This window comes from Frieseomelitta varia, unplaced genomic scaffold, assembly GCF_011392965.1.
Source record: "Frieseomelitta varia isolate USP_RPSP 00005682 unplaced genomic scaffold, Fvar_1.2 scaffold_462, whole genome shotgun sequence".
NCBI lineage: Eukaryota > Metazoa > Arthropoda > Insecta > Hymenoptera > Apidae > Frieseomelitta > Frieseomelitta varia.
This window is the reverse complement of record NW_025110215.1, coordinates 1,103,356-1,125,665: the sequence shown is the minus strand read 5'-3', so window position 1 is coordinate 1,125,665 and position 22,310 is coordinate 1,103,356. Positions and strand designations below refer to the sequence as shown.

Here is a 22,310-nt window from a genome sequence, read left to right as displayed (position 1 = left end):
GTTGTCATTATAAAACAATGTCGCCCGAATAGTCTTTTCCAGGACTAATATTGTTTGATTTCTATATGAATTCCTTTCAGCATAATTCTTCTATTTTATACAATTTGGACTAGATTTACGATCTTCTGGATAAGTAAGGTTTAATGTTTCATTTCTTTTTTCTTCTTACATTTGCAAACTGGCCACATCGTTTAATTGAAAATGTTATGAATCACTGGTATACAAAATATTTCTTCTACTTTTCAATTACACAATACAGTGGACATATCAATTATTATATTATCTATACAAATAGACAGTATATAAAATATTCTTCGATCATACAAACGTTAGAGTGAAGATTTCAAGATGATATCTTCAATATTGAAAAAAAACATATGAGAATAATTTTTTCAGTTCCGTATCATGAAACAGTAATATTATTTTTTGACAATAATATGAGGAATATACAAATACAGATAATTAATATTAAATGAGAATTCTTACGGTCATGGAACAAGTATAAAAATTATTGTTAGAATTAGAAGTATAAACGAATATAAAAATCAGTATAATTTTATAGAACAAATCTGAAATGATTACACCTGCTGAGAAATATTATGGCTTACTTTTATAAAATTCTAAAATATATCTGATCGAACTCTTTAAGTTACTAGCTATACAATGAATTTTATTTTTGGATTATATTTTTATTCATTTTACGCGAATGGAAATATATTCATGTTGAGGTAGCAAATCCGATATTGTGTGTTCAAAAACGAATGACCTCAATACTTGGTCCCATTAGAAATCATAATTTTCACTATATAAATTACATAACAATTCCAAATTAAATATATTTTAAATATTAACACTAAAACTATCGACGATTAAAGTATAAAATTTCCATCAGAGAGACATTAAAGTAACAAAATAGAAAAACTTTACAATACAATGGAATACGCAAGCTTTCATTTATATATTTTACGAAACATCATTTAGATCTCTAAAAACATACTATTTTACATCCAGAAAGTTTCTAATAAAAATTATAAATTGCTCGATTTTACCGTTTCGGTAGTTCTAGTGTTAATGAAATATAATTCAATACTGTTAAAAATAAAGTAAATAAAAATAATAGTGAATGTAAGATATTAGAAAAATAATCTTCCTTAAAAAATTCATCTATTTAAATCTACTTAAAATACCTATCGTACAGAATCTCATTATGAGGAATTGATATGAATGAGAAACCGTTATTTATCAAACAGCTATACATAGCAAAGATTTAACGTATTAACCTAATTTTTTAGCTTCGTTACTGATAAAATTATATATATTGCATTTATATATATATATATAATTTTATTAATAACAAATATCAATTCCTCCCAGTTTCATCTTTCATCAACTACTTTAATTATATTAAATTTATATCAAATGTTGTGCAGGCAACAGACTTTCCAACGGATTTTTCATTTTTCTAACAGTGAAAAATAATTAACTATCCTGTACATAAACAAAAAAAAAAAAACAAATCGAATATAGTTCAATTTGATTAAAGACAATCACGTGGACGTCAATGTCTGCCCGATAACAGGAACCTCGTAGGTACACAGGAGCGTTTCCTATCCTTGAGACAGGAATACATATATCTAAAAATTATCACCGACATAATGGGCATGTAAAAATACCATCATTAGAGAGATAATAAAATATCGGTAAGTTTCGTTCGAAAGAAAACAAGAATCTTACCGAGTTACTAACTTTTTAAGCAAAATAATTTTAGTTTCTTATTTTTTAGATATTACATATCTAAATGTATGAATTGACATTATGTTTGGATATAAGGGAATTTATTTGAGGCAGTTAAAATATTATAAACAAAACCATTATTCTTAAATCGATCAATAAAATTAATATCTCAACCTTAAATATTTCAAAAGCTAATTGCGTTTAATGAGAATAATTATAAAAATAATATATGCATATCATAAGAAAAAAATAAACGTATTTTTGTAAATAGTTAAAGATATATAAAGATAATTAATTATAAATTAAAATATATGTAGATATGAATAATATAAAGAATTTTATCTGCCTCAAACTATAAATGTAATAAAATAGAATAATCTAAATGACATTGGAATTAAACACACAACGGCCAATTGTAACGTAAGTACTAGAACCAAATTCGAAGCATGGTATTGCAAACGAACATTTCGAATCTGAAAACAGTGTTTAGTTACAAGTTGGTCGTCACAAGGTTTTTCCTAGAACTGCTGACAAGGTACGGTTTGAGGTGATAGCGTCGGTGGCAATGGTGCATTTTCTTCATGAATCATTACAAGTTTACTATACTTCACCATTCTTCTCCTATGTTTTTGCTGTAAACAAGATCTTACCTATCAATTTCTCAATGATTTAATATTTAAAAGGCACAAATTGTATGACATTAATTATCCTAATGACAATTAGTTTGCTGTGAAAATCTCATATATTTGATTACGAAATATCGTCAAAAAATGATAAAATATAGACTGTGATAAAGATGCTATTAAGGTCAATAAAGAAATATTATTCTCATCTTTTCTTTTTTTATAAAATATTTTACAACTGCTAGTATTCTATCGAATTGTAACATTTAACATAAGGTCTTAAAACTATATTTTACCTGTGACATTGTACCAGCTGTCCAGCTTCCACTACTACTTCCACTGTCACTGCCACTAGAAGTGATTCCATCTTCGAGAACAAGTTTTGTTTCGAACCCCTCGACTTCTAAGTCCAAATAAAGCTGACTCAATTGATCGTTTACCAAAAGAGGTTGATTGAAATTTTTTAAGGCATCCATATCAGCTTGAAGTACTTCGTTCAGAGTCTTGGGGTGTATTTGATACTCATATATCAATTCTGGAGTTAACTGAACACCTTCGAGCCATGGTGGTTCTTTTCTTCGTTTACCGTAATGTTGTTTCATACTTTCCTATAGATAAATATTTCATATTTTTCTATAAATATAATATCTTTTTCTTTATTAAAAAAAATTTAACGTTATTTATAACTTTGTTATAATTGAACCTTTTTAAATAACAAACAAAGATATTATTTACCTCTGGTAGATATTCGATTGGTTTTTGGTCCGGATTGCAACTACTATCGCTACTCTTATATAAGAAACTACTGTAAAAGCTTGATGAACTCGATTCGTCTATGGTGTAGTCGTTCTGTCTGTGGATCTTTTGATTCATAGGCGTTGGTGCATCCACTAAGCTCGAGCAACCTCCATCATTGCTCACACAGGAGAATAATTCACCGGGTGACAGTACCTAATTATTATTTAACATTTAATATACCCACAAATCAAATTGAGAAGGAGGGAGAATGAAAATGTCATTTTACTTTTTTAGAAGATTCTGACATAGCCATGATGCTGCCCGGTTCAGCTTTTACACTTGTCGCTTGACTCGCCGGACGTTTTCGATCGGAGCATTTGTTCACTATAGACTGATTATTTTCACGCGTCACTGATGTTTGTTCAGGAATCAAAAAAGGTCTGTACATCATGCCCGTTGACGAGGCACCTATTACTGGAGGATAAATGACACCGGCCATCGTTGTCGTCATATATGAAACTGGCACAAACACTGGAAATTAGTTTCGATGTTTCAATTTTTAATTATTGCCTAGAAATATTCTCTTGAAAGCTCATTTATTCAAATAAATACGTACTGTAAGGATTTGGTTGCGGGGGTTGCATTGATTGAGGTGGACTAAATTTCTCCTGTAAAGGCGATGAAGCTGCGGGATTTTTAGTTTGTGGAACGGGAACATAATATACTGGTATCATCGGCGGCAGTATTGGTATTCTGGGTATTGCTTGTGAATTCATACTGAAATTAGAGAAACCACAATTTGATTTAAACCCGTCTATTATCCGTTCTCCACATTCTTTTCCTTGCTTGACGAAGGAACACTCACTTTTGTGGCACATTGTGTGTTTGAGCAGATGGGACAGGCGGCACAGTAACTGACAAAGGCTGCCATAAATTGATGTTAGCACCTGTTTGAATTACGGTGGATTGATCAACGCTCATGCTTGTAACTGTGGTCGCGACATTTGTTGGGAATTGACCTGCGGTACTTGTCCTTGATACTTCGTCGTGCTTTGAAACCTAATAAAACATAATCAAATACGTTTTTTTCCTCGCGGCAACTCATAAACTTATGGTTACGTGAATTTATTGGTGGATTACTAACTTTAAAACTGTCTCCCTCCCAGCTATGGCTTCCGCTCCTCTTAACACCGTGGCCTTGATTAACGAAGTACGTGTTCGGATCCGTCGACATTTTCTCGGTGGTTTTTATTCGAGAATCCTTTAATTTGTCGCTAGCCTTAATACTGGATCGAAGTTCTCGGTGTTTTTGCATCATTAGTTTCTCCATATCTTCATTGTGACGATTGAGCAACGATTCTGTCAACGTTGGAGGTTTAAAGCTTTCCGTGCTAGTCGTATTCGATGTGTTGCCTCTACTTGCTGAACTTGTCTGATTGTTCGAACCACTGCTGAGATTTTCTGCGCTGCCGCTGCCGCTTGCACCGCTTCCGTTTATTGGTGACATGCATTTTCTCACTAATTACAAGATAATATAAATATGTATTTATTCGAACTTAAGCAGGAAGGTTCAAATTAAAAGCTTATTCGACGACAAATATCTTTGCCGACGAAAAGTCTTTACATAAAAAAAAAAAAAAACTCAGCAGTGAAATCTTACGATGAAGACTCACCTACTGTCGGGCTTGTTTTTCCACCTTCTTCATTGCTGGAATTAATATTCTCTTCGTCGCTGCCATACATGGTGGCAACCGGTGGTTTGCTCTTAAAGAACCTTTCAATATTTTCGTTGTAGTTGAGCTGATTGTAACTTGGCGGTGTTTCGGTGGACGATTTACTGTCGTAGTACTCGTGATGGGGCGAGATTTCACCAAGCATCACGCTGTCGTGCTCCTGCAACAAGGGATTGCGTGATCCCTTCACAAGTATATTGTAGCGACTTAGAAAGAATTGTCATTTGATTTCGCCACTGTCAAATGTTTTGCAAATTTGCGTTGCGTTATGCTCTCGTCGAGCTTTCATTTAGTCGGTCATGTTAGATGCTTCGCGCAGCTATAAGGTGGCTGTTAAAAATTTGTGCAAGTGATTTGTTTGCACTATGTAAGTTCTTCAGCAATCTTGCGACCGCAAAAATGCAATATTTACAGCGTACGAGCGATCAATTGACCGACTAATATTTCTCCAGCTCTGTAACACCGTTAGTTGCTTCAACTATTACAACTGACCAACTTTCTTCCGTTTCATTGCCTTTTCTTTTTCTTTAGATCAATGTCATTCATACATTCATACATACTCTTTTACATATCCCGTTATTTCTTCAAATTCCCGTCAAACACACAAAAGATTTTTAATATCAAGATTTAAACAAATTTGCATATCGGTGAAAATAAAATAAAGTAAGTATATAAAATTCTCTCACTTTGTTTTGATTAAATGAATTCCTTATCCTTAATTTTTATTTTATGTACGATAATGCGATAATATCCTAAGAAATATTAATTACGAACGACCAGTTGACCAGTACTGTTATCAGAACTTTTAAAATATTAATATCTCGCATACTTTAAATATGTATTCGCTCTCTTTCATTCTCGCTTTCTCATATTGCCTCGTTAGTTTCAAAACCTTGTAAGTTGAAGAGATACACTGGAACTTCATTCACGAGTGTCGTATTGCAATAAATTTATAGCCTTTAACGTTAACGTATCTCAACCGTTTTTCGAATACATGTGATGACTGAACTTTTCGAATCCCGTACATTGTGCACGGCCTGTGGAATTGCGAGTCGCCAATCGATACATAATTGCTGTTACACTTAACGCTAGAACCTGAAGAAGAGGCAAGAGAAGAGACATAAGCCGATTCCGATTTCTGATGACAAAATGCACACAAAGTTAAGGGAAGAATTAACGTAGAAGAAAACTTCTTAATACACAGAAAATGAAAGAAATATATAATAATATACAGAAAAAGAAAGAAACGTCTCATTATTTAACAAAAAGATTCTTAAAGATACAAATATAAAGGAAGAAATTATCGACTAGGAATCACAAAGAAACTTAACAATGAAAACAATACAATACTTCAACGATAAGAACAGAAAATAAAATTAATCGAGGATAAACTCTTAGTGAATAAAACAGATAATGGGAAAATCGAAAAGAAATAATAAATAACGTTAGATAGAAGCAAAAGAACGTTAGAAAATTACTAATTATCCCTTACTAATGAGATAGATAAAAGGAGAATCGTACAACCAAATATAAATTAAAGTAATATTTATGCTATCTTCAAAAAAGAATTTTTGATGATACGTTTCGCTAAAAATTCGCTAGACACTCGAGATCAGTATATATAGTAACAAATTGCATTTTTTCTTTTTTTTCCAATATTCTTTCCCATTTTCCATCTATCGATCGGCAAATGGTACGTTGCTAGAAAAAGAAAACAATTAGCTACTATATGATACTAAACGTTGCAATCGAGGTTGGTTTACAAAAAGGCTTAGCGTTTGTTTTTTTTTTTTTTACCAAATATGTACGAATAGTGATATTGAGAATGAAAAAAAAAATAAATAGACTTACCAACAACGTGCCTACAAGGTTTTGAAATTGACGCTATCCTTCATCGGACCTACACAATTTTCACTTTGCCTTCCGTCCATGTCGATGTACAAAACAACTTGATAGATTTTTCTTTGTTGTTGGTTCATTTTCGTTCTTACTTACAACTAGCCACACTATGAATTATAGTAGCAGATGTGCATGAATACCCTAACTTGTGAAAGGTGGCGTTTTAACGTTACTTTAAGTTAACCGTCCATTTAGATGTGTCACCAGGCTGTAAAATGTTTAATCAATTGCTATGTTCCTTACTCACCTTGCACCTTAGTTTCCAAATCAAGTTTCCAAATAAAAATTTCCATAACATATTGTCCAGAAGCAGCGAGAATTTCATTATTTTCAAAATAATTTCCCTCTACGGTTCTAAGATTCGTAATGCCAAGAAAATTTAAAGACAACCGTTGTCGAATAATCAATCTCAAGATATCATCGAATTTTTTAAATTTTTAATTTCGTTTCTTTTTCTAAATTTTTTCATCGTAATATCATCAGTATAAATTTCTGATTGCTTCGTGAAAAGATATATCAATATAGAACTTTTTCTATTAGCCCTTCACCTATTTGTTCTCTACTTACATACGTCATGCGTTTCTGAATGTTTAACAAAAGAAAAAAAAAGAAATTTAGTAACTTGATTAAATTCAAACTGAAGTCAAAGCAATTTGCTATTGAATATTCGCGAGAAATTTCTTTTTTTTCCTGGATTTGCTGGCACCGCCGATAAATATTCGGTACAATGCTTTCGTTTTGTATTTTTTTCTTTCGTAACGATGATAAGCAAACGAAAGTAGCATTTGACAGTGAAGCAAGCTACAAATGCCTAAAATAGACACGAGACTTGAACTAAATTGAAGCAAAAAGAAAATATCTCGTAGCAAGTGTAAAACATATCGAATGTTTGAAAGCCAAGAAAATAATAACGAAGACAGTGTTGTACCAAAATACTATCGTAGAATTCGTGAAACGCCTTATACTATATGATTTACATTAATACTATATGATTTAATAAGGGCAATTCCACGTTGAAACGCGGGTAATATTACAATTACTGTAAATATACTTGTAGTATACCACCACAGCGCATTACTAGCGTACTACTAGCAAAATAGATAAGTGTCGGCGATACTAAAACGTAGCTAATAGTCACCGAAAAACTCCTGTCGTCGGCAGCGAGCACATCTTTCCCAAAACCAGGTGTCCTCGTCTCTTGCAGTAGATTTTCCATGAAGGACGCAAGGTCCTTGCACCTCTTTGACACGTCGAGCTCGGTTATATCTGACTTTCTTTGGATGTTCTGCGCAGACGTACGATAGAACAAAAGAGAAAAAGTTGGAGCGAACTTATTAGTTGGGATTAGAATTTCATGGGAACAATTATTCGGCGGTGAACACTTTTACTGTCTGTCTGTCATATCTCATTATCCTTCTTAAATTCATTTGTCTGTTCGTTGTCGCATTATCCTTCAGAGAGGAAAAAGAAGAATAGAGAGAAGGGAAGAATAGTCCTACGTACTTTGCTTCCTAGTATTGTAACAATAATTCGGACAACGCGAGTTCCTATTCATTAAAATTTTTATAATATGGATACATGATTCATATCGCTATGAAAGAACGTGTATAACTTATATAAGTCGTATTTTTGACGAATAAATAAAAGTCAGCTCGATCATAAGGGTGATGCCCTACGTTTACCTTATCAAACAATATTACGATTTAGACAAAAATTGTACTAACTATACCGCTGGTTCAGCATGAATAATCGAGGGAAGACGTACCTCGAGAAGTGTACGTATCTCTCCTTGTATGATCTTGGCTTCTTTTAGCACCTCCTCGCTAATGTTGGCCAATTGGCTGTACTCGGTTACATATGGCACGCGAAAGATATCAGGATTCGCTGGACCTTTCAGCACCCTGTGTTGACCTACGACAAACTCTAGTTTTTTTGTCCAGGGATTGATAAAGGACGACCACTCTGTTTCGAGGACGACGTAGCCTCCATTCTGCACCCCGAACCTGTACGGTTTCGATCTGAACGTGGCACCTTCGAGCTTGATCACCTGTTCAACGACATGCGTAAAAATATGAATAATCGAAGGAATAGAGGTTTTTATACGTCGTTCGACGTTCGGTTGTCGGGACTCGCTTGTGCTTGCACTTTTTCTGCAGATTACATTTTTTGCACTATCATTCTTTTTTTTTTTTTTTTTCTTTTTGTTTCAAGCGTATACTCGATCGAAACCTAAGGCAAACCTAAAGGCTTGCTTTTTTTTCTGAAGCACATGCTCACAGTCTCATAGATGTCTTTGATGAAGGGCAGATCCTCGGGATGATAAAAGTCAAACAGCGAACGGCCAACCATATCCTGAGGTAGATAGCCAAAGTATTGGACTACGTCGGGATCGACATGAGTTAGGTAGCAGGTCGCGGTGTGGCGGGTCGTGAATACCGAAGATATTATTGTTTCTTCTGGCACTGCGGATAATGATAATAACAAGGTCGGGGTCATTCTCTTTCTTACCAGATGCTTCCTTCGTGATGAAAGTTTTAATTAATCTTTACGGTACGCAATCGAAGCGAAAAATTTGAGTTCTTGACAAGTCTGTATGAAATAACATATACGTATAATATTGTGCAAAGCGATGTACCAACCCTTTTCGATCATATATTTGTGAATTTCGAACAGACTTGCCGAAAAGATTTAAAAGATGCAATGGCATTCTAAGTTGCTTTATAATATCGTTGAAAATAAATATAGAATATAGAATAAATGTATTTACAAGCTAATCCTGCATCTAACGAAAGCGTTAATATTGAGACAAAGAAATGATAAAGACAAATAAAATGTTTGTTTCTTAAAATAACTTTCTATCGTTGATAAGAAGCTAACATATAAACAGATAGATAAAGGCATATGTCTTCAATTCTTTCTCTTGTTGTGTTGTTAAAAAATTTTATATCGAAGACATACGAAAAAAAAAAAGGAAAGAAATATATGTTTCGTTCTTACTTTCCTTTTCTTAGACTTAAAATACAGAATAAATGATGTTAATAATGAAATATCACTACGAGCCCATGAAGCAAAGTATAATAAATTTTTATCTATTCTATGAAAAATGATTGATGCGTTGTTATTCTTGTTCTCTGTTTCTGTTACTTAAATCTTAAATAAATAGACGAAACAGTGGTCTCCAAACTGAACGAAAAACTGGCCAGATGAAAACGAATAAATAAAAAGACAACAAGGATGAGAGACTATAAACATTGTCACGATTCTCAAATAAACATTTCTAATTTAAAAAAAATTACCTTCTGCTTAAGGAACGCCATGGAAACCACCGAGTCATATTGTATCACCGAGGAGATTCGACTCGACGAAACGACTCGACTCGATCATTTTTTTCTACGACATGACGAATCAATAAATCTTGTATCTAGATTTATAAATCATTGAAATTTATTTATTTATTTTCTTTTTTTTTTAGAAGAAACAATTTATCGAATCTTTTTGTCAGTCGACTCTCCTCGAAGATCTTTAATCGTACTACCTTTATATGCAGAATGAACAGGTTGGGCAGTAACCACTAGGAACATTGCTTTGTGCTGCTGCTCTGTCGCATGGTCTCGAAAATCTCTGAACGATAAGGTCAAGTGGAATGGAAGGTACAGGTTCGATCTCGCCTGCTTATGCTGATTATTCGATTGGTGAACAGCAGCTTTCGTGAACTTTCGCAATCCGCAAAATAAACTTGCCCTTCTGCCGTTAATACCTGATAAAATAATTAATAAGTGGTTTGTAAAGAATTTTATGGTAAAATTTTTAATAAAAAAAGAAATGACGATTATGAAATCACATTTTTCGTAATCTGTCTTTGTCCTTTATTAAAAATTCTTTAGAATTCATTTCACATGAAAAATTTTATAAAAAAAAAAAAAATTAGTAACTAATACCTTTCGGTCGATCTTCTTGAGGCCATACTATACTTTTCGTAATCTGGTCAGCCAGAGTGGCCTTATCCTTGGGGTATACGTAGTTGATGAAAGAACGGCCAATCCATGCGTCCTTGGAATATCCTAGAGCTGTGCATATCGAGGGAGTCGTATACAACACGAGGCCATCGTGCATTGAAATCACTGCGCAAAATCCCTCCTACAGGATACATAATATGAAAGCGTTGGCTTGGATTTACGTTAGATTGGTACTAGTGGATTTGTCTATGAAATCGTTCATTAGTACATGGATGACACTAAATCTATGCCATCAAGGTATATTTTTACATAACATCTCGACACCTTTATCTTTTTCTAAATGACGTAGCTTGTAGCTACTTTGTCCACGATTATAAATTCTTCGCATTCATTGCTCTGATTTTTATCAATAATTACATGTAAATTTTGAGCTGGAATTATCATAGGATGTTTCACGTAACATCTGGAACATCTTAATAGTACTTTTTATCGGTTCAATTTTAAATCGGTATGCACAGAGAAAAGGGTTATACTTAAAGAAAAAAAGTTGCCAGTTCAAAGAAGTTCTGAAAAATATCGAACACATAAATTAAATAAAAAAATTTAACAAATATAAAGAGATATATGATTATATTGTTAGTAAAGCTTCATCTAACAAACCAATCCCATTATTGAAATGTAGTTAATGTAAATATTAAAAAGCAAAGAAAATATAATATTTCTAAAGAGATTTAATAACCTTCTCGATCACTAGAAAATCGTTCTGCTAGCAGTAGCTGTCAATCCCTGTAGATCTCCTTTCTCCATGCATAACGTCGTGGAAACCTCACAATAATGGTACTACTATGTTACATCACTGTGCGCAAAAAGTCATACCGGACTATATTAATTAAAGAACAGTCGGGTAACAGTCCGGTTAAAACTAATTTATAAATATATGCGAAATATTAGACGGCAGAATGCTTCTCCGAACGTGCCCGATCCTGGACCCTAAAAGAAACCCCTCGATCGACCACGATCAAACGAGCCTCGACTAATGTAACTACTATTTGCTTCTATGTGTCCTTCTACCACAGTTAACTAGTTAAGAAAGGTCTGTTTCCCCATTGCTTTATATTAAATACTAACATTGGCTTGAGAGGCGGAATCATCCAGAAGATTCGTACGAGAAGGAAGTCCTACTTCGACGTCTGTGACGGCATCGGCGTTGTGCTCGCCGGGATCCGTTGCATCCACCAATTCTACAGTGGCTACTTCTTCTTGTATACACCCAACAAAAATTCCTATTGTTATATTCCGTTCTTTCTAGGTATATATCTGCCCATGTTTGCTGATGGGACATGGATTCTTCATACCCACTTATTATTAGCATTGGTCACGTTTTCAACACCGTTTCATGAACATTTATCATTTCAATTTTAGATAAGCATGGGGATATCTCTCTCGTCACACTACGACTTTCATTTTGGGAGACAGTTAAATCGTTCCAGCGTAAGAAAGGAACGGAGTACTCGATGAAGGGAGACAATAACCAAGTAACCATAGTCCCTGTATGGATTTCCTTGGATATTCTTGAAGATTTTCGATAACGGAAGATCTTCGATAACGGAAGGAAACTAAATGAAATTAAATAACATTTAAAGCTATCCAAGAAACGTGTAAGACGTGACCTGCTGCATGGGTAATGAATTAATGAAGGATAGGAGATTGCAATGTTGCATATTACGTTAGACAGAGCAATGAAAAAAGCTCGAGGTTGTTCTTGAAAAAATAAAATAAAAAAAGAATAAAAAAAGACACACCAAGCTGATACCAAGGCAATTTTTACTTCTCGACTCTTATTTTTTTACCTATTTTACGACTATCGCATCGTATTGTTGCATTCTTTCGGGACGTTGTCGCGGCTGTTCAGACGAAGCGCAATACGATCGCTTTATGTTTAGACGTCAACGTGCCACGCATTGTTCGATTTTAAAACATTTATCAACCAAAGATTGTACAATACAATGTACTTTTAGCTATCCTTCGTGCGAACGAACTAGAGAACGAGCATCGTGATTACATAACGAATCTATTCTTGCGTTTGGACATATCCTATTGCAGGACACGCCGCAGGCTCGTAACGACTGATGAAAAAAGCCTACGTGACAATTGGTTGTACGAGATGGATTATTAAAAATTATGTAAATAATTACGTAATATAAATCATAGGCGCTTCATGATGTTATATAAAGCTCGTTTCAGTTTGAACGCTGTTATGGCTGGACCAAACAATGAGCTCGGAATCTGCCTTTTGTCCACGGATAGTATCGAATGATTATATAAAACCAATATAAGGAGAGATTATATATAAATACATGTACAGTTTCAATGTTTAAAATATTTTGGGACCGCCATTCTATCTCCGATAGCTGTATCTCCACAGCACAGATATACATAGATATAGAATTTTCTTACAGGCTAATGCATGTATATTAAGCACTGCTTACATCACTATACGATGCTAATCAAAGAACTATTTACAACCGTGTGATTATGCTACACGTATTATCATAACGTAGAGAACTGTGTCTCTCAACGTTGCCAGTGACACTTCTCTTATATTTTACTAAAGGATCGTTATGTAAGTGCCAATATACTATACTAGCGCAGAAAGCTTGGTAAGACGAGGTAGGATTAATATTTCATCACGTAGTTGGGTTAGAAGCTGGGTGCTCCTTTCAAGATATCATTCGCCTTGGGCAGAGCTGAGATTAATTGCCAGGGTAACAACAGCAGTCATTATTCTACTGTATTTTGTTTAGGAACGAGCTATGTAAAGCTCTTGTTTAGAAAGGTTCAGGGTAATCGATGCTAGCCAAATGTCCCCGAATTCGAAACAGACGAACCTTCGGGACCCATTGAATCCCTCTTTTGTTCAAACAGAAACAATACGAATTAGAACTGATCATATAACAACAAGACGCTGAATCGTTTCAACAATCTTTGAACAAAAGAGGATGCAATTGATCATTTCAGATTCAATGTTTGACGAACTAAGGGAACCATAAGGATGGACGTAGGTAAGGGGGAATGATCGTTCAATGTATGTGCCTTTGGCTGTGAAGCGAAACCTAACGAAAGGGACAAGTGCACGAAACCAAATAACGTTACGCAAAAATTATTGATCTTTTCCTTGCTTCGTTGGAAAAAAAGAATTAATTCATATAATTCACGCATAGTTTTTTATATCGCAATTATCAAAAACAATCTTACAATTCTGCGTTAAATCGAGTTTTGTCGACGTTAAATCTCAACCATGAAATTCGAAAAGGAGAATTGAATTCGATAAAGTCAGCAGAATTAGTGCTACGAACAAATGACTAGGCAGACGGTAAGAATTTGATAATCTAGATTCTAAATCTCTCTCTTATGATACCGATTACGTAACTTAATGATACCGTGGACCAAACTACTCCGAAAGACGAAAAAGAATTTCCAAAATCGTACAGTTAACGTGCACTTGTTCCCACCAATTTTAAATTGCAACCAACCTGGTTTTTTTTCAAGTATAGGTTTCGTTGGGACGGCGACATTATAAGACACGGCCTCCGGCGGTGCACTTTTCAGTGTAATATCTGCCTCAGCATTAACAGCCAAAATCGTCTTCGACTTCTTCTTCTTATGTTCTTTATCCTTTCTTTTGCTGATTGGCTGCGGTAGTGCTTCACTGCTATGTTCACATAGACATTACATGTACAAGTGGAAAAATTTCTAATCTTATCTAGCGGACAGATCCAAAAATTAGTAGAGATGGAGCGTAATTTTGGAGGGTAATTAGAAAGGACGTTCTGTCTAAGCTTCGTGTCATCGAAGAATATTTTCTGCGACATCGCCTAGCCATGTTGAAGAGGTGGTAGCAAGGTTGGAAGGGATATCTTTCGTTAATTTACAAATAAAGCAATCGCGATCGATAAAATAAAGCAAATATACGTGTTTCGACCTATATCGTAATATCTATATCGTATAAAAAAAAAAGATAGTAATCAAAAAGAAACTAATATATATTTACTCTAAGTTGAAATATAATGCAGTGAACTATAGAATCCTGAGAGACTTGTAGCTAGAATAAGTTTGATATTTCCAGCGTTATTCGTAAGACGATGTGTTACAATTCATTGGTCTTATCGTAACATTTATTCAACTATTTTTTCATTGCGAAATCTTATCGAAGTATCCTTATGTAACCTTGAATAAAATGCATGAATTCTCACGCATTTCTCGATAACGCAATACTAATATTGATATTTCTCGTACACTTTTATTAAGTGAGATACCAACCATACGTATTCTAAAAATAGATCTATTTTTCGATGAGTCAACAAACAAGAAATCTACTGGACATGCATGCAAACATGAACTACAGGTTCATTTTCAGCTTTAACAATTGTTGTTATTCTAAATGACCCTGATAAGCATAACTAGATTTATGATACTGTTACGTGTTGTGGGAGTGGATTGATACAAAAATAGACTAGATTGTCAAGAAACTTTCTCCAGGAAAACCACTGGCAATAAAAATATTATACGTAACAAATGCTTTAGGTCATCAAATAGTGATTACATTCGTTACATAACGAAGAGAAAGTGCATTTCTCTATCCTAAACCTATGAAACTTTTCTCCAAGATTAGATTGGCCATTTAGTACTTCCTAGTTCGAAAAGGCCAACGTATTCGAACAGTTTCGATGAAAACAGTCAAAATACTGTACTCTGAATTTATATTACTGAATTTAATTGTAAAATAAAGTAAATTAAGGTAATTGTAAATTAAAACTAAAGAATAAATATACTTTTTTAAAGATCGGAAATGTTTTTTTTCCTTTAGTCAAAGCCAGGTACAAATTATTATATAATCATCATATATAAAAGAGGAAAATTTATTAATATAACTTGAAATATATTATGTAACAGATTAACTATTTTAACTGTACTCTCTCTATATGCGTATTCTAAAGAACAAAAACCATTGTTAATCGCTATTATTATTATTATTATTATTATTATTATTGTTCACTCTACTCGAGGCGATAAAAAAGTCTTCGTAGAAGTAGTAATTGTCTTGACTTTTACGAGTTACATAGCGAATTACAAGAGAATCTCCACGTAGAGTTTCTTCTGTTCCGCAGTTCTCTGCGAAATATGCGCGACGAGCGATGAGACATTCTCACATTACTGGCTCGTAGAGTGCATGTTGCACAGCCGGAGACCAATAGACGTGCACCAATGCGAGGTGTGTCAGTCTACTCGACAAATATGTATTTCCAACCGCGTAATCAGTTTCTTTTTAAATTTTGCAATCGCCATACGAAGCTTTTTCGTTCAAAAGAGAAGAACAACAAATTCCACGCGAAATAAGGGAAGTCAAACTTCTTCCATCGATCGATGAGATTTCAACGAAACAGGAAATGTGAATGTTAATTAAATGAAAAATTAAATTAAATGAAATTTATGACGTAGTATACAAATTCAAAGTACCATCATTTTTTTATTTTCTCTATTTTTTTTTTTTTTGCTATATACAACGAGTAATTGGGAATAAAAACTTGTTTTTAATTTATGGACTCGATGTTGATTTATTATTAACGGCGCGGCCTACTCAGATTATGCAACAATACGTGGGGATATCTCATGCCACGTAGGCGACGCGGTTGGCGATATAGGCACGTGGCACGGCACATGCACTAATGTTTACAACAGCAAGTAACAGCGTTTGTGTGCGCTTTCTCGTAACTGAATGTAATCGTTTTCCTGCATGTACATGAATACGATGCTAAAAATCCACATTGGTAGGCGCGTGTACGCGCTGTGTCACCTTCACAATTGCGATAATTATGGAACGACCGTGTTCAACCGCACGAACATACCAGGAATAAAAATATACCAACAAATTTTTCTAGTTTTCCCATTACGTAACTATGGTTTAAACAAAGAAAAAAAAGAAGAAGAAAAAGAAGAGTAAGAATAAAAATTAGAACAACAATTGATTGAACGTTAGGCATTAGGTTCCTAAAATTCGATTATAATTACACAGGAGGAAGTAATAAAAAGTAATTGCGCTGGCTTTTACAGTTCCATTATTGTTCTTAATTTGCAAAATGAATAATTCGCAAACGCTATATACATTCGTTGCAATGTGTTCATGTACAAGCAAGCATAGTCTGATTGGAAAACTCACGTTAGCATGCAACGTCCATTCATTCTTGTTGATTATAGCATTACATATACATACCACAGTCATTAATTTTAACTTAAGCAGCTATTTTCCTTGTCAAAATATAAATAGATGATTTCCGATAGTTGAATAATATATGTGCAGTTTTTTGTTTGTTTCAATGTCAGAAATATAAATACCTTTTACAATGTTCGATAAATCCAGTTTTTAGATATAAGTAAGTGTTTCCGCATGTATATTTGTACATTTTTCGTTCAATTATCCGAGGCCATAATTAGATTATAATAAACGCTTACATTTTTATCGTACGAAAGAAACAAAGATAAGATGGATACCTCAACCAAGTTGTTTCGCATGAAAAGCTCGCAGAGGAAAAAGACGGAAAAACTTTCCACTGGATTCGTTTTCTTGCTTTCTACTAGCCGCAACGACCTGTCTTTTCTTTACAGATACGATATACTGATATATTTCCAACCATAATCGTAAGATTCTTACGATCATAAATACGTTCGCGTCAACAGTCAGTAGACACCTTTCTGTTTTTTGAAGATTGTATTTTGGAAAAAGATTTTTGCAAAAATCAACCACTATCGCGATTGCTTCGGTCGTATTGACAATGAATTTTTAACTGATTGGTGCTTAAACAATGTGTTACCTGGATCCAAATGTTGAAGGACGCCTACCGCAATAACCGCTACTTTCGGAGCGATTGCTGTTTCGCGAAATCGAGCTGCCACTACTGAAACACAAATTAATAAACGTTATTCAATGCATTAGTCTGATAATAAAAAATAAAAAATAAGAATGACTATTTTCAGACTTTAGCATTTGTCGTAATATGACTTATGTAATATAGTCACGTTAACGTCTGACGATCAATCGGCTAAACTACTATAGGTGTGTTTAGCCGCCGTGTCTGACTTTGACTTATCTGTTACTACTTAACGTACTAAAACGTTAAAATCGATTTTCAATCGATTGTTTACAGAACTTCCTTACAACTAACAAACTTGAAAAATGTTTACCGTATTGAACGATTTAATGAATGACATTCAATAGATTACTGTTAAAATGTTTGAAGAATTGAGAATTGGAAAAGAAAATAATGATAAACACCAAAATTAACGCTTATCTAAAGTCAAGTCAAGCGCTTATTAGATTCATTTATTTTAATTTTTTTCCTTTCGTAAGTCAACTATGCATTACAATACACGAGTTCTTATTTTCCTCTTTTATTACATTTATACAGTCTTTCTGCACTTTGTAAAAACGTTGTAAAAACTTTTATAACTAGTAGGAATCTTCGATATATATATTTTGTATTGTATTTTATTAGTCTTTGTATTAGTCTTTTAATCTTTAACTCGTGCAAGACACATTTTGCAAATAAAAAAACTTACTGGCCAAACGAAAAATTGTGTGCGTTTTCGATCTAGTTCGTACTGTGACTCGTAAGATTACCACTCTCTTTCGCTAATAAATTAGCACATAAGTTTATAGAAGGTAATTGCAAAGGTGCATTTCTCGAACGATAACAACGGCCTCGTCCTATTGGCCAATTAAATCGTCTCCGAGAAAGTCACACAATTCGCTGACACAAAATCTCTGAAACCAGTTTATGGAATGGTAAAAAAGGTCCGATCACATGTTCGGCAAACGTGACCGCCACAATCAGCCCTTACGACGGAGTCTTTCTGGCCTTTCACTGTCCTCATTATTGCCCAGGGAACGAGCACGGGGCTCCTACATTTGTTGCACTTCGTTCGATAGCAAAAATTATTGCATAAGAAGGTCTGTTTCACGCTCATGGCCCCGTGACTAGAACCGTCGAACGAGACCGTGATCCGGCTATCGATTTTGTTCGGAGTTTCTGCCACGAATGATGCCAAGGGATATATTTCGTTATATTAACGAAATATAAAATCCGATAGTATCGTACTCGCAATTATAATTAATTCTTAACTAAAGACATATATATTTTTGATTTTTTAATTTCACTATTTTGTTTAATAATTGTTAAGGATTTCTATAATTGGACATACTTTAATAATAGAGTTTTTAAAATTTTACAATTTAAAATTATGGAAAATCAGTGCGGATTATTTCGTTATTATGCAATTAATGATAGATACGTTCGATCAGTGTATGGTATAATTCTCTTCCCTCGGAGGAACATCACGTTTCATTCCTCATTCGGTAGTTGCAGCGTGTGCAATTTTATTCGAAAGCAACACGTGAGAATTCAGAATCTATATTTACCTGTTTGTAACAATCGGTTAGGTAGCATGTATCAATAGCCGAGTCGCCCACAGTTCTTTATATATAGGGGAACGCGACTGTTACATCCATGATGGATAATTAAAAAAAAAAAAAAAAGAAACAGAGCTCGAAATATAACATACACGTTAAATAAAGCAAGATACGCTCGACACAAATTTTTCTAAAATATCTAAATAATATATATATATACAGTGTTGTACATTATAAAACTTTGTGATTTAGTTATTTAATTGCTTCCGTTAGATATAAAATTTTCGATAAAAATATTGTATCTTATTTCATAAGTTCTTTGCGATTGGTAATTTCGCGGGAAGTATTTCAGACACTTTCGTTAACTTGCGGTAATCGGCGATCTTGCGTACGTTTTGCATTCGTTCGACCTGTTTTCATTGGGTTTCGCAATCAATGCTTAGGTGTATTAAATGCGAACGTGGAAATGCAACTGGCATGCTTCGCCAAGAAACTAGTTAGCCTTAACCATAGTGTTCGAGTTTCTATCCTTATCCTTCTCGCATTGGCTGTACTTTTCATCTATCTCCCACCAACATTACCAACAAAGCGTGTCAATGCCAAGAATCCTGCGCTAATGCACACCGTGTAGAGATTCGATATCCTAGCGATCCTAATAGGCAAAATATCCTAAGATATCTTATACATTTTCAAACTGTTTAATTTGTGAATTATTAGGATGATTCTGGCCAGAGATTTATGTATGATTGCAAAATATCCACGTGAAATCTATTTGCAGATACTCAGAAGTCCATTCTCAAATATTAAAGAAGAAAAATCTATCGATATTTGGACAGTTCAATTAAATCTGATGAAACAATTATTCCAAAGATCAGAATTTCAAGGCTTTAATAATTTGATCGATCAATTCGACTAAAATCTGTGATGCTTCAAAATGTTCGAATCGATCCATACGATCAAGCTGCGTAAGCAATGATAATTCTTGAAATATGGAACTTGAAATTTATTGAGATGAATTGAAGAAACTAATTGATCGATCATTTATTTAAACTATTCGTGTTTTTTAAAAAAGTATTAAAAAATCACATGAAACATAAAAGAATCAGAGATTTCTTTAGATTCGCAAGTACAGATTATTGTGAAACTTTTGATATCATTCGTAAGGTTTCGAATTGCAATAAAAAATTACGGCACTTCTGATATATCGAAACGCGCATTTTCCAATCAATCTACCCATCGTACGGATTTCACATATGTTTAATCAAATGTTTATTTTTATTTGAATGTGCAAGGATATATTTTGCAAATCGTGATTATATAAGGATCTATTTGATGAGTTGCAGGAGTAAAATAGAGATCGGAAAATACAAAAAAGAAGGAAACGATCAGAGAGAAGAGATTACGCCTCGACAACCGTGAGATATTTCTGTACGAGTTAAACTCATATTAAAATAGCAATTCAATTAGCATATACAGTTTTTCTAATCTGGTATCCAGTTAAATAATATTCATGACTCGGAATCTGATAAACGTACATTAAATGTTTGCATATGTATAATTGAATAACAATGTATTAATGAATGCTTCTTAGTAATTCATAGAATTCTTCTTGTTTTCATTATATTTATTTCTATATTAGTTACTTAGGTATGCTAATTCTCGTCTAAAGAAAGTATACTTTGCGTATAATTTATTACGTAAATATTATGTACTTAATATCAGAATCATGTATATATTTCAAGTGATATAATAAAATTGAAATTTTTGCGTTTTTTGATTCTTAATAAACTAATAATTTTCAACACTGTTTTACCTTATGGTTTTTTTAGTTATTATCTGTTGTACTACATGCATTATTTCAAACTAAAATGAATCAAATGATACAAGAATATATTAATATTTATTAATATGCAAAAAAGATTGGAAATTTCATTGAATTGTAAATGTGAATCTGTAAAGTTCACGTTTTACGCTAATAATTATTAGATGAATTATAAAACTAATTTTATGTGAGAAAGCATCCACTAACTCATCTTCTTTTACAGACGTATTAATAAAGTGTAGCATGATGTGAGTTTGTCAATCAAGATCAATATAACGCATAGTTCGTATTTGAAATCGATGGCGCTATATTCAAATCAACGTGATGTTTGCAAAATGGAGCAAGTTCAATGTACTCTGAAGGATGCGAACAAAAATTTCGATACATACCTACGTTGAGATTGACTGTTGCTACAAGTGTTAGAATATCCGGAATCCGACACCTTGGCATTCTCAGTAGATACCTCTTCCATCGTTCTCTTCTAATGATAGCTTTTCTTTTAGACGATATCCGTCGGGTCACAACACTGCTGCTAAATCGAATGAACTTGTTCGCGTATCATTTCTATATTTCGTGACGATAAAAGTGTTAGAAACTGATAAAGAAATACGCGAAGTCAAACTATTCGTACTTATATGAACAAAGGGAAGATTTTTTTTTATCGCATTCACTACTATTAACAATTGAATTAAAAATAATGCACCATCTGATTGATCATAAAAAAATCAGTAAATTAATTGAGAAATAGATACTTTCACTAATTTCTAATTGCTTTCATAATAATATAATAGACACCACGATGCGTTCTAGACGATGATATCTATGAAGACTGAACCACACCGTACGTCACATATCTATCGCGTAGAGTGACTGTTTCGCATCATGTTGCACGTTTGGTAACACGTGAGTTGTTACCCCTCTCCAAGCTTATTGTCAACCTATATCGATACAAAACGTGCCCCACTTAAACCACTCGAACGACGAACACGATTAAAATAATCTCTCTTACGCTATGACGACTTTGCGCAGTTCATTGGCGCGAAAATTCTTCTTTCTACACCGGCGACATCTGCCGGCGATTTCTTTCTATGATCTCTTCAATTCAAATTTACAGCGGTAGATTGTATTCAGGAAACAATCAAAAACAACATAATGCGCTCTTTTTCTATAAAGATTATTTTATTGCACACTTTATGAACATATCAGAAAAATATGTTAAAAATAAATTATAAATAGTGTATATTTCAAAGTGCAGCATAAAAGTGGAATATAAAAAATGCAAGTACATATAACAATTTTCTAATTGTTATGATCAATCTCCGTTCAGTAATAAAAAGGAGT

General features: G+C 33.7%; 1 protein-coding gene across 9 annotated transcripts; it reads right to left on the bottom strand.

Moving 5' to 3' along the window:
* Positions 1-674: 674 nt before the first annotated feature.
* Positions 675-21,936, bottom strand: LOC122532637 (period circadian protein). 9 transcript variants are annotated; one of them, XM_043661580.1, is made up of 17 exons: positions 21,359-21,936; positions 17,553-17,636; positions 14,217-14,395; positions 11,812-11,942; positions 10,666-10,864; positions 10,263-10,484; positions 9,005-9,189; positions 8,492-8,774; positions 7,866-8,014; positions 4,769-5,012; positions 4,240-4,613; positions 3,961-4,154; positions 3,712-3,872; positions 3,382-3,614; positions 3,093-3,308; positions 2,654-2,965; positions 675-2,366 (listed from the first exon to the last, which is right to left on the bottom strand). In XM_043661580.1, exons 1-17 carry the CDS (start codon positions 21,439-21,441, stop codon positions 2,253-2,255), a joined length of 3,363 nt encoding a protein of 1,120 aa, XP_043517515.1. In that variant the 5' UTR covers positions 21,442-21,936; the 3' UTR covers positions 675-2,252. The 9 variants fall into 9 exon arrangements, with proteins under 9 accessions (XP_043517515.1, XP_043517519.1, XP_043517511.1 ...); XM_043661584.1 differs by having other exon boundaries at positions 675-1,634; positions 3,382-3,626; positions 21,359-21,935; XM_043661576.1 differs by having other exon boundaries at positions 3,382-3,626; positions 7,866-8,012; positions 8,493-8,774; positions 21,359-21,935.
* Between the last annotated feature and the right edge of the window lie 374 nt (positions 21,937-22,310).